Source organism: Columba livia, chromosome 6 (genome assembly GCF_036013475.1).
Source record: "Columba livia isolate bColLiv1 breed racing homer chromosome 6, bColLiv1.pat.W.v2, whole genome shotgun sequence".
NCBI classification, from domain to species: domain Eukaryota; kingdom Metazoa; phylum Chordata; class Aves; order Columbiformes; family Columbidae; genus Columba; species Columba livia.
In genome coordinates, this window is record NC_088607.1 from 34,213,495 (window position 1) to 34,227,390 (window position 13,896).

Sequence of the window (13,896 nt, forward strand, 5' to 3'; positions counted from 1 at the left end):
AGGAAAATACAAGTGCTTATTACTAGAAAATGATTGCTCCTACGGATACATTATTATCCACAAAGCATAGGATGATTCTGCCATTGATAAGCTATCCAAACTCACAATATTAATTTCTGTTATTTGATGTCCTGAAATGCAAATACATCCCTTAAAAATATATGTCTATAAGTATAACTCAGAGAGGGCAACAATACTACACAAATAATTCTGAAATACTGGAAGAAAAATTGCTGTCTTTCAGAAGAATAAATATGTTTGCAATTTACTATATGTCTGAATTACTTTGTGAGCAGAAAAACTTCAAGCTTCTTGGAGATAGAGTGTGTCTTTATTAGTGTAGAGAACATTTTGCTTAATTTTCCATTGCATCACCTCATTGTGATATAGCCTGTGTGAAGAACAGCCACTACATGAAAGTCAGTATCTGCTGAAAAGATGTTTCTCTCAGCTTGTAGTAAAAACTCAAAATTTAACCAGACACCAATAGGCCCTTGAATTCACTTGATGTCCTTAAGACTTATTAAAGACTTAGAATAATTGAGAGAAAAACAAAACAAAACAAAACAAAAAAACCCCACATCACACACAACACCAAGTTTAGGAACCACAAAAGCCATATTCCTTACACTGTTTCAAATTTCTGTAAGCACGGAGGGTTAGTTTCAAAAAGGTGGGTGACGCAGAACTTACGCAGAATTTAGGCACTCAAGTCCTTGGCAAGGATCCTGTTAAAGCTGAACACTTCCCAGGTGAGCCAGAGCCAGGGGCTTTAGAGATGCACTGGGGGCTGCCAGTGTCAGCGCAGCTCCCAGAGCTTCCTGGCAAACCAGCTGCTCGCAAAGCATTTGTGAAGGTGGCACTTACTGTGTGGGGTGTCTCTGAAGTCATGCAGCTCCCACTAGCAGCACTCAGATAGAAAGCTTAAAAAAGTAATGCAACCAGTATAACAGCAAGAAATGACAGGAATATCCAGATAAAAAAAACTTCCGAGCAGCTGACTAGTACAACTCATGAGTGTGACTGAAAAGAACTGAAATGACAGTGGGTAGGCTTTGTTTTGTGAACCATCCACCACCAGGATGAAGACAGAAGCAAAAGCACGTCCTTTGTGGAGAGTGAGCAAGGAAAACTCTGTGCCTCACTCTGGGCATTAGGCACAAATATACCATGCGAACATATGCACAGACTCACATGAAGTTTTACATAGAAAATGCGCTTGCTTGTGGACTACAGCAACGTTCCCAAGGAGAGGAAGGGAATCATGACTTGGTCCTTAAACTGCACTGTGTTAACAAATGGCTGGCATAATTTTTATAGCTCAAGTCCTAACTTCATGAAATTATTAATAGTTGAGCCCAGAATACAGTGATAAATCAGAACTGTCTGCTGAATCTGTCATCTATTCTTCAGTGAGTTAGAGCTCTGAAATAATGTAACTGACACATGATCATCTTCTCATTGAAAATCTTATTTAATCCAGTCCCGTTATAGCCATAAATTATCCTTGATGAGAGTTTTTCCATTGAGATCAATATTAATTGTATAAGCAGACTCCTGTTGTTTAACCCTAGAGTAACACTTCATACTTTTAAATCTTTTGTATTTTTTCCTTTCTGCTTCCCTCCTCAGCTTTGCCACCTTGTGCAGACACTGTGTCATGCAGCACATTAGGTTACACTTCCTCCTTTTACCATATTTTAAAAGCTGCTTCCTGACTTTCTCAAGTAAGTGGACTGGGATATGTATTATTCTTTTCCCCTTTGTCTGCACTATGTAACTCTAAAACCATAACCATTTCTGAAATAGAAAAGATAATCACAATTTTGTTTCAAGAGTCCAAGAATTTCAGACCATTTGACTTACAATCACGTGGTTTTATTCCTGCAAGATGTAGAATTCCCCTGATGGGTTCTTGCAACAATCTCACAGCAATCTTTTGGATTAATACACACCACACCTGCATCATCTCACATGCTCTGGCTACTACAGGTTGATGTCTTATTAAATTTGCCAATATTTAACAGCAAACCTGATCCAACCTAGGACAAATATCGCAATAGACATCTCCTACAAGAAAATAACGTTCCAAGCCAACCAGAGCTAAAGAAATCCCACATAGCTAACCCATGTGTAAAGCACCACCAGGCAGGTTGAAGAATTTTGTTGCATTCAACAAAAATTGCAGCTAAACTTGGAGTAAAAATACAAAAGTATCTTTATCTGGTACAGGGACTAAAAGAGCAACTTGAATTGACAGAAAATTAAATAAATCAGTTGTAAATCCCACCCATACTTGGGCCCTCAATAAATAAAAAGAAAATATCAACAAGTACAATATGTATGAAATGAAAAAAACATCTGATATACCCGGATTACCTTAGTCCCTATGCTTCATTATCCTAATGACAACAGGATAAGTCAAAGAAAACAGTCTCATTAGAACAGCTTTGGACTTGGTTAACTACTATGACTTACAGAACAGAAGGAAATTTCAGCTTCCAAAAAAAGAAACAAATAGCTGTATCATACAATTATCCTCTCAATGTGCTTGATGAATCATCAAGTATCTTTAGATAAGAACAGTATGCCTACAGAAAATGTTTCCAGAGGAAAAGCATGATATTAACACTGTGTACCCATATTAATAGTATCAGTCTCTACTGTTTTATCATTTAACTGCCAGATGTAAGTGCCAAATTCATTCTTTAATAGTTATTATTTTAAACACAAACTATATTCCTTTTCAAAAATTCACAGATTAATTGGCCTATAAGCATGCCAAACAATCAGATTTCTGGATTTACCAAAGGATCCTTGTAACTTGGTGCTCTTACACAGACCAAATGTAGTAGTGTGAACACTACTTTAAAATGATCTTAACAGATTATTTACCTTTTAACAAATTATTTAAATTGTTGCATGCTACAGGAACTGAGATCACATTTTAAAGGTCTTGTCCTAAAATTTTAAGAGATAACTAGGAAGCGAAATTAAAAGAAACTTCTGTGAACATATGAAGGATTACGCCTGTTCTGCATTCGTGACAGTTCACAATAAGCATAAAATAACATAAAGACACGTACATTGTATCTGTAATACAGCATTTTCCACAGACTGTATGATATAATATGATTCTTATGATTTCTGGAGATCCATAACTAGCTTTTGCTTAGATTTATGTAGGAAAATGTTCCTTTCAACCTTTTGAATAGCATGTTGAGAAATTTAGGTCAAACTCTGATTTACATTAATTATTGGTTAAATTCTAGTATACACTAAAATAGGCCCTGAGGCAGGCATTAAAAAAAGGAAAAAAGTCTGGTTACTTACATTGTTTATGTATTCAGAAAGCAGGTCTTGGAGAGCTTGGCGTATAGCATTGCATTCAGCAATGATGCGTTCTCGATGAACATCACGCGTGCAGGAAGAATCGGCCAGCAAAGCTGCTCCACTGATAATAGCTTCCAGACGTTTCTCTAGTGATGGCCTTATTTTCTCTTCATTCACTTCAAGAGGATCCAGGATAATTAAGTTCTGGAAAAGATTAGGAAGAGAGGTAAGAAAGTTCATTGCAATTAAGTTGCTGCTTTAATTTTTACGTGCACAAACTACAGCGGCATTATGTTTCCTAGACTTGCAACTGGCCCTTTCTCTTGGAAAGATCCAAAACAGTTTTGACTGTGGCAGATTCTGTTTTCTATTCTTGGGCTATGCATACAGGTCATTTGCAGACAAATCTCTATCTAAGTTAGCAAATCCTACTGGCCTAGACCCAGTACTAGGATGGCAACAGAGCTTTCCTGCCAGAGCTGGTTCACACTTAAGCACCTCACAGCACAAGTAGAACAGGATCACATCTACCTGCAAGCCATGTTGACATCTTCTGACTACAACTGCCTTGTCTCTGACTCCTTCCTCTTGTTTCTTACTTTTGCTGTCTGAGATTTAAGATTGTCATCCTCAGTTTCAACCTCTCCTACACCTGTATCTGGCATTTCTACAACAGAAAGGCTATTTGCCTGCCTTTATAAATATGCACACATTCTTATCACTGCAGTATCCATTTGGTCAATCAATTGTCACAACACCCTACTCTACAATGAAAAACTATCAACCCCATTTTCAAAGCAAAAAAATGAGGCCCAGACTGTCAAGTTCATGGTAACACACAGGGTATGTCTTAAAAGGGTCAACTGTGTGGCACCTTCCCAAGTTCTCAGCCAGCATTGTTTCTCCTCTTCATGTCTTGTTGCTGTGCTTGTAAAAAAAAGTATTTCTTCTTTCAAACTCTTTCCTGTTTCTGTCTGTACTTCTTGAGGATTATCTGTCTTCCTCATCCTCTCATACAGTGGGTCTGTCTTGCATATTTATCTTAATATGTTTTATACTAAGCTAACAATGTCTATGTACAACTATGACATCCGCAGTGTATAAATTCACTTGTCAGTAATATTCCCTATTTTACCTAAGTATCTCAGAGCAGAATCTCAGCTTTGTCTGAAAGAGGAGTTCAGCATCCCCAAAATTTAGACTTCTAGAGATCAGGAGGACCTCAGGATTTAAAACAAAACCAGCAGTGCTAGATGACAGCTAAGAATGTTAAATCAGATACATGAGCAGTCTAGTTCTGCAGATTTTTAGTTTAATACAATCCCACACTGTGGCATAAAGTCACTGCTGCTACCTTTAGCAGGCTGAATACAGGCAAAGACCAAAATAGTAGCTTTTGTTCAAGAACTGTTTTTTTAAAGGACACAGAAAGCCGACAAAAGCAGACAACTGTTTTGCCATGATAAAACTAATTACATCTGTGCATCAAGCAAATATTCTGAAGAGAAAGAAAATGAGACGTGATGTTTTCATGAAATATGAAAGTAAGTGTATACAATCTTCAGTATTTAAATAAATTCAAACTAGCAGTTTTTAATTTAACTGAACATCTGAAACAGTGCTACCATGGTCCAGATCACCAAGTCTATATTCCACATAAATCCATTCACCTGTTACATCTATATGTGATTCCACACTTTCAGAAGAAATATTAAACAAGAAAACTATGCCATATACCCTTAAGTGCAACTCAGGTCAGGTACATCGGAACTTATCAGTGCTTATCAGACTACTTTTAAGCTGGAGAATTTTAATTATTTTTTCAATTTAGATTTAATATCACAATTTCAGGTATTGTCTAGCTCAGGCAATTCTAAGAGTAGTGAGATAAAGGTAGTAAGATAAAAGATTAAACACCTAGGACAGGGGACTTCAGTGACCTTGAGATTTTCTTGTTGGTTATTATTAACATTATCCTACATGTTAGGTATAATTCAGAGAAAGAAAGACATTTTTACATGTTGAAGCATCCCATCTTTTCTGAAATACACATGAATTGTTTTGAGACAGCTGGGAGATTCTCCAGCAGAAACAGAGAAAAATCAGACTTGATAATTTGAATATTTCCCAGGAAACCAGTGCAGGCTCTTTCTGCATTACCATGTCATTCAAACAGAAGACTGTACTTCCCAGCTTGCAGGATCAGTGTACGTTTCTAAACATTCCGCCTCCACTACTGTTCCACTGCCCTGAAGTCCTCCACCTCATCTAAAAGCATTCTAGTTACTTAGGCACCCGCAGCAATTTAGCCCCATACTTACTACCTATTAACACACATAAAATCAGTAGACAATAAACTTTCTTAAATTACCTCTGTAAGACCTTCTGGGGCCTAAAGTTCTAGGATTATGTTATGCTTTATACCAAAAACTAGGACTAGATGAACTCTAGTCTTCAAATTTCCGCAATGACTAGAAAGAAAAGGTACTAGTGAATTTCTGTCTGTCTCTGCATTTTCTGTGTTGAATTTTGGGATTTTCATAGCAGTGCAGAATATCACCAAAAAATCAGGCCGGTGATACTGCTAGTGCAATTTTCTGTTTTCTACTCTGAGAGACTAACGAAAGTCTAAAACTAAGTTTATGAACTTGTTTCAGCAAGTGACAGGATAGACCATGGTTAAGGGGTCTATGTCAGGTGTTTATGTGCAATCAGCAGATGCTACCTTGGATTAAAGTATTAACTATGTATCTCCAAGTTCCTGCATTTTCTCAAACCAATGTTCACATATCCAGATGCACATAATACACTGAAAAGGAGTTTATGTGCAAGCAGGAGGGAAAGAGATTAAATATTTTGAAGATGAAAAACATAGTTATTTGTATATCCATAAAAGCAACATATTAACCTTATTTTTATCTCTTAACTACTTCCTATTTGAAAGATAACATAGGAAGGCATTTTAAGTCAGTGTCCAGCAGTCAGGACAACAATTTCTGACATGGAAGACAGATTTATTTGTGTTAGAGATTTGAAATTCTGTCTCCCTCACGTGTTCTGTGGTACCTCACCTCTGCTGGAGTTGTGCCACTTAGTCACTATTCACTTGAGCAGCAACTTTGCTATTGCATTCCTACACCTTAAGCACCCTCAACACTAGTCCATTCATACAATGTCCATCATAATGTAAAACACACCTGCCAAGTAGAATATTTGTGTTACTACAGAAAGAAACAGCTTCATTGATTATGGAACACTAAGACATATTTGAAGGCTACAGCCAATTAGTCATTTAGCTAGTAAAAAGACTGCCTTCAGATCTCAGATGAAACAGAAGTAGCAATGTTTTCCTTTGGGAGACAGTTTGTAGAAAGCTGATGCAAAGATGGACAAATAGCACTGGCAAAAATCTACTACAGTTCAGCTCTAAATTAAAAAAAAAAAAATAAGGCAATAATAACCAGGAAAAGATGATTTAAAATTCTGCCCACAGATCAAATTGTTCAAGCAATTTCATCAAATATTTATGATCAGTACATCTACGCAGAAAAGACAATCCAATTTCCAGCCAATCAGAAGACACCAGATATGCAACCAGCAATTTTGCACGTTTGTTTTAACAGAGCTAAAGAGTGGTTAGCTACCCAAGTTCTTCAACAAAAGCAAGCACTGAAAACAGAATTATTAAACAACTGTTTTCTCCTCCATTGGTCTTCTGATCCGTAAAAAGGAGGGCTCATGGGTATCCAAGAACCTGGTTCTATTTCCTGACATTTTGGATTGATTTACAGTATTTTGACATTTCATAAGTAACTGCTCTGCCAGGTAGCCATGGCCAGATGGACACGCTAACAGAGTCAGGCACCGAAGACCTGTATCATTTTGTGAGATATCTCTTCACATTCAGAAGATGAAAGACCAGTGAAAAGCCTTAAATAAGCTGTACGTACACACTCTTTTAACACAGATCTTAATATGTAACTTCACAAATTTAATTGCAATTTTTTGGTTATTTAAGAATGACCTGGTAGTTATATGGAGCCTTTAAGAGGAATTCTTGAGAATCTACTGATTTAAGAGTTAAGTCCTCTAATTTACTTATAAATCTGTAATAGCTTTAACACTGCCAGCACTGGCAAAGGAAGAATAGCATAGCAAGACATCTAAATACTGTAACAGATCGTTGAGTAAGCTCCGTGATACATTTCTGCACTATAAACATTTAATGAGATTTATTCCCAACAGACTATTTACTACATCAATCTATTCCATGGAACTGTATTTGCAACAGGGAGATAGAGCAAAGGCTATTTCAGGTCCTTAGCCAAAAGAACTTCCTGTAAAGAAAGAAAAGTGAAACCATCTAATTCACAAAATCATTTTAAGAAGTTAAATGCTCTATAAATTGTGCTTTATCTAAGTCACACAGCTTCAATTCCCATTGGTGTCACCTAGGTAAAACTATATTGAAAACTCCACAAACAAGTGGATTTTTACAACAGTCAGACTTGTACATGCTTATGTTTCCAACTGAAACCAAATTCAATCCAAAGGAGATTTTTTCCCTTTTGTGATTATCATAACTCTTATAACAATAATAAATTTAATCACATTTTTTAAAAAAATCATTAACATGGTCCTGCTCACATGCAGGCAAGATGATTTCATCTACAGTCAGAAGATGCAATCCTTTTGCCAAATTTCATTTAAACAATTTGTAAGTAAAACATGTAAATAATAGAGCCCATTTAAAGTATATAATTTGTCATTCGGAGTTCCATTGTAACAAATCAGTATTACTCTTAAACGTTTCTCTTTAATTTATGAAGAAAAGAGATTAGAAACTGTAATTTTAAAACCCAGTGTGAGAAGCACGGAAGGATGACCTGTAACTTGCAATTGTAGCCTGTTCCTTTGCAGGGAAAAAATTCCACTTTGAGTGTGACTGAGAGGTCTGCTTTGATCAATAAACTGCCACTACAAGATTTGTGTCATATATGGATGTCTATGTATTTCTCTACCCTTTCACTGAAAATTTTAGACAAAATCTATTACCATGAGTCATAACATCAATTCTCCTGACAATGTATCAACAAAACTGGAGTTTTGAGGCTGAGATCTGGTAAGTCTGAGAATTCACAACCAAAAAGACCCATATTTGTAAATGTGTTTAAAAACTTTCATTCCTTTTGTTGATCTAGGCCCACACCAGATGAGGAACGTGGTCTGTAACCTCATCTCAGGAGTCTTTTTACCACTTTTGGCAGAGCAATGGAAAATAACACTGGTAAGAAGCAGAGCAGCCATGAGAAAAAGGGAAAACTCCATACAAAAGGTTAGTATCAGGTCAGCAGTAGAGAAAATACTGACCTTCTCAAAGCATTTGGCTAAATAATGGAAGTAGAAATCACAATTTGGCAAAACGTATTGGTTATGTCACTTTATTTAATGATAAGCAGAAAAAATAATTAGGTTTCTAAACCCTTCAACTGTATAAATCACTTAATGATCTCAATGACAAGCTTTGGAGTAAAGGACTTCATTTCACATTGTACTAGTTCAAATGCAGTCAAGGTAGCAGCGATCACCATCATCTGATAATCACTGCTATTTGCAAACTAAACTCAGAGGTTCTTCCCACTTACTTAAGGATGGGTGTGTCTCCACCATCAGTGACACAGTTGGAACTAATTCTTGCCTGCTGTATGAAGGAACCTAATATTGAACGTACATGACGACTTAATTCCAGACTCTTTTGAAGGAAGTGATAGCTCCCAATTAAATAACTTAGAGCGATACTATTTAGACTACAACTAAGCAGAGCACCAGTTTGCAGGTTCACAGGTTTACATACCTCAAGCTCATCAAGGGCACTTCCAAGAGTAGCTGTATGAGACGTAGGTTGTGCCATTTTATTTCCAGCTCCTTGGGAAGCATTAGAAATTACATTGAGAGCATTCTGTATTTCATTGCAAATTGAATCCTTGCTGGCTGTAAGGGACGCAACATCTGAATGTTCCAAACAAGCTGAACATATTGAATGTAGGAGAGAAGAATTCTCCTTCAGGGATGCACGTGCTGCAGCAATTTCATCTCGCTGATTGCTAGATTTCAAATCCTGTCAGCAAAAGAACATGCAGTTTATTGCCAAAAGCACTTCAAAATTGACAAGTAATGTATAAACAATTTTTTAAAAATCTTTACTCTGTTTAAGGAAACATCAAGTTAAATTTGTCAAAGATCGTGAAAATGGGCTACAACAGTACTTACAATTGAATCATCTTTACCTCATGAGAAACAAACAAAGTCTGTGTAAAACAACTCCAGTTTTTATTGTGCCTTATTACCAGCACCTTGAAGTGTCCACAGTTTATTTGGTTCTAAGCAGTTTTCCTATGAGAAAACTGGCCTGGAAATCAGCCCTCTTTCCTCCCAGACATGTCTTTCTTAGCGAAATAGAGCAATAGAGAAAGAGAGAGGTGCAGACAGGATTAAGCAAGAAATTCTGTGATCAGTGCATTTAAACAAGTTCCCGGTGCTTGTTTCCCTGCCCCACCAGCTTATGTCTGGAGCACCCTGCGGAAAGGAACAGCAGGTCAGAGCTGGAGCCCTGTGCTCCTGGGAAACAGGACGCATGGAAGGTTTGGAAATGAAAAAGGTGCTGATGAGAAGCCACCTCTGAAGTGCCACTGCCTGTTTCTCCTCCCTTCCTGCTACGTACACACTTAAAGCACTCAGGGAGCTTACCACACTCATCACGTTCCTCCCTTCTCCACATAGATCTTCTAGAACCCTGGCTCCTGCCAGCCCAGACAACAAGGAGAGCACAGTTTGACAGAGCTATCAAGTCAGGTTTAACTGTTTCTGGGAATCAAGCGCAGGAGCTGTTATTTGGACAGCTAGAAGTTACGGACTCGGATGCAATCATACAGTCAGCATCAGGATTGTAAGGAACCTCCTGTTGCATCCATCCTATTTTACTCCAGACGTCCTCCCTACTCTCTTTTTGCATCTTCTACCTTTGGAAAAAAGCTGGTAGGTATCTGCAAAATGGCTTGGGTGAGAAAGTTAAATTCAGGGGAAAAACAAAAAAGGAAGAGAAAATAGCATATCAGAAAAACAAAAGCCTGTGGCACCAGCTTCAAACAGCATAAGAGGCTCAATGCAGAATGAACAGCAAAATGCGTACAAAGCTGCTCTCAGCCTGCTCTAAAGGAAGCTGAAGTCTTTCTAATTATTTTCCTTTGCATTGCATCAGGCTGCCTATGCATTATTTACAAAAGCATCCTAGTATCCACGTCTCACTGCATAAAGTTTATAAGTTTATGGCTGAAGAAAAGAGCATGCAATATTAAATGAACCAGTTCTATGCTTTTAAAATCCCATTTACTGCAAGAGATACCTCAGACATAGGATTGCATCTTACTTCCTCAAGCTAACTTAGAAATCTCAGGGACACAGTAAAGAACAACCAACCAACAAACAAAAAATAAACACTATGACCCAATATATCGATGAATCACCTCTGTGCAGGAATGACTTCATTGCCCAGTGTGCTCAAATCCAAATACTAATGCACCTCCAACCTTGGTAAAGCATCTGCAATTTATCCAGTGAACTCCCAGCAAAAAAATATTATTTATTTTTGAACACAGACTCTTGCACTGATTAGTGAATCTACGTTTCCTACAAATAAATGAAAAGACAACAGAATGCCCTCCTTTCTTCTGGGCTGCAGGAAGCTACAGACAGGGACATACAATGGCAAGTCAATACAACACTTTAGTCCAGCTGGCTGCTCTTCTTAGCTACTTCTTATTTTGCTGCATCATACACAAACAAGCTCAAAAGTCCTTCCAAATTACTCTTCCCCTCTAAAACAGCACTGTCTAACCAGGAATGAGGTGTTCGTAAGAAATCCCGAACTGTCAATCCAGTAGCACAAAGCCAGTCACAGCAAGTCAATAACAGGGCATCTAGAAACAGTCCAAAACATTCATGTGTTATTGGTTTTGAAATACAGAATGTTTGGTTTCATACAATGTTGTGTAGAGTTTCAGAATCATGGTATTGGTAAATTCACCTATGAAGAGCCTCACTTTTATTAAATAACCTTTTAAAAAAAATTAATCCTTAGACCCATGAAATTCATCACTACTTTTGTTGTTCAGTTGTGAGCCTTGGACAACCTCAAAAGCTGCAAGGCTGCTGTTCTTTTCCACCTCGATGAAGAATTAATTCCTCAAGATTTTTTCATGTGAACAGGAAGAGACGTGTAACAATCATAGTCTGATCTTCTGCACAAACAGGCCAAAAAACCCTACAATTCAGTGATTTCTCTATCACATATTTGCATATGTGGATTATCAGAATAATGTAACTAGTTCTCTGAAGAAGGAAGTTAGTCTCTACAAACAGATTGTTAACTCATAGTCAATAAACTTTTTCCAGTGGAGAGAAAAATACAGAAACCATCTGATTCCTTTTTTTACTGATCAAAGAGAACACACCACTAAGAAACATAAGAAAGCAAGACAGAGAGCATACAGTTTGAGTTATCCTTTGAGAGAACACATCACTTGAGAACTACAAGCTGAGTGTTAACATTCTCCCATGAACTATCAAACCATCACAGTTCTGAACATGTTCACGGGCACTGTGCTGAATTTGAATGACTTGCACACTTTCAGACAAGTTCCAAACTAAGACCATAGACTTTTAAAGGTCTGAGCATTCAGTGTATCAAATCTGGCTGCACTCAACATTGGACTCAAACTCTGCCTGTACTGACCCTTGCCCAAATACACTACATTAACTTTGGCACAGAATGCAACAAGATATGTTTCTCAAGATGCAAAAGAACCATACAGGGAAAAGTATGTGTATAGGATTGGAATATCCGTAAAACATGGCACCAGAACAAAAGGAACAGGAAAACACATACTACAACCATGGTTTTTGTTACATTTTTTTTGAGATTATTTTAAGTATGGATGGATCACCTTCCACTTGCACAGAGGCAGAAGACAAACAGAATTACAGAGGGGAAATTTTCCAAACAAGTTCTTACTACTACTGTCTTCATATCTTAATATCTGAGCATTTGTAGTTCATTCAGCTCCATTTCTGAGCATTAACATATTTTTCTTTTTCTTCACAGCTTACCACTTTCCTCTTATCTAAACTGCTTTTTAGACTAGTGCACTATTTTCACTGATCTGGGATTTATTTTTTCCACACTAAATCATTAACTGAGCTCTAGATATGTCATGTAAGACCAGTTTAGATCAGAGATAATCCTGCATCAAGTCACTGCCAATCTAGGAGGCCCAGTATAGTATAGTATACTTTCCCAGGCCCCCCGGGATGTACTATTATGTCTTCTCCATACCTGGTTGGCCCTGATAAGAATGAAAAAAGAATGGATAGTCACAGGTATCCAGCTGCGGGTTGTTCCAGCCAGACACTGTCAATGGACAAGACCACGCTGAATGGAAAGCTTGAAAATTATCTTCACAGTTAAGCTTCTGTTGTACTACTTCAATAAGAAAACCTGTTCTTTATGACACTTAAGACATTTAAGGTTTGACAGCACAATACACCAGGAAGCCAGCTCTTGTTCACAGCTCCTGGGATCCAAGCATCACTGTGGGTATACACCACAGTGCCATATTTTGCACCGGCTGCAGTCAATACAAGGTTCACAAAGGCAACTTCAAATGAAGTGCACTGCAGTGCTTTAGCCCACTCTTTGCAGAGACAAGTGCCATTGAACCGAGTTCTGTCTCCAAGAAGAACACAGATATACAAATCCTCATCATTTCCTACTACTATAGGGCTGGGGGACAAAAGCATTACTTTTTATCACAGCTTAAACTTTGACCTTAGTGTTTAGCTTTCAGTCAAAAGTGACTGCCAAATTACATGTATTTGGTGAATTAAAGACAATGACAAAACTCAACCTTTTCCCAGTGCACCCATGCACTGTTTATCTGGGCAAGACCCACGTTTATGAACTTCCTAAGAACTGTGTAGTCATTCAGTGGAAGGAAAATATCTCCCAGACAAGAAAGTGAAAAAGATCTGGACTCATTGCCACATTGCTCTTCAGCTGTGTCAGTTACTCAAAGATACTACTACTTTCACACAAGTTTTAAAGGCTTATACCTGCCAGGGCCCTGCGAGCACCACCAGGCCCCAGATCCATCCACTCCTTGCCCCGGAGCCCTGGTTCAACTCAGCCAGGGACATTCAGCCCCTCTCTGAACTATGTCGCAGGAGTGCCAGGCTCCAGCTCGGCCACAGCTGCCCCCCTTCCAGGCCTCAGCACACAGATTGACCTGAGCTCAGCCCTGTCACAATGGTGCTTCTGAGCAGTCACTAGGCTGTCTCACACTGGTTACCCTCACCAGGCCCCACCCTCACCCACAGACCAACTTCCCAGCTGCTTCCGACCTGTCTCATCACCACAAACTTTCCCGATTATCCAGACTCCTGGTTGAAGCCGGTTTCCATCACCTGGCATGCCCCGCTCACACTGACGCAGGGTTCAGGGCCCTGGCT

The 13,896-nt window shown here is 38.3% G+C and overlaps 1 protein-coding gene across 7 annotated transcripts in view; it reads right to left on the reverse strand.

Moving 5' to 3' along the window:
• Positions 1-13,896, reverse strand: part of CTNNA3 (catenin alpha 3) — a 460,135-nt gene that overhangs the window by 337,861 nt on the left and 108,378 nt on the right. For 5 of the 7 annotated variants that reach the window (XM_065067892.1, XM_065067891.1, XM_065067893.1 and 2 more), the window contains 2 exons: positions 9,188-9,451; positions 3,334-3,537 (listed from right to left, as the gene is read on the reverse strand). In XM_065067892.1, coding sequence (XP_064923964.1) covers positions 3,334-3,537; positions 9,188-9,451 — 468 coding nt within the window. Of the gene's footprint in view, positions 1-693; positions 3,274-3,333; positions 3,538-9,187; positions 9,452-13,500; positions 13,600-13,896 lie in introns of those variants that run through there. The other 2 variants (XM_065067895.1, XM_065067897.1) reach the window with 2 other exon arrangements.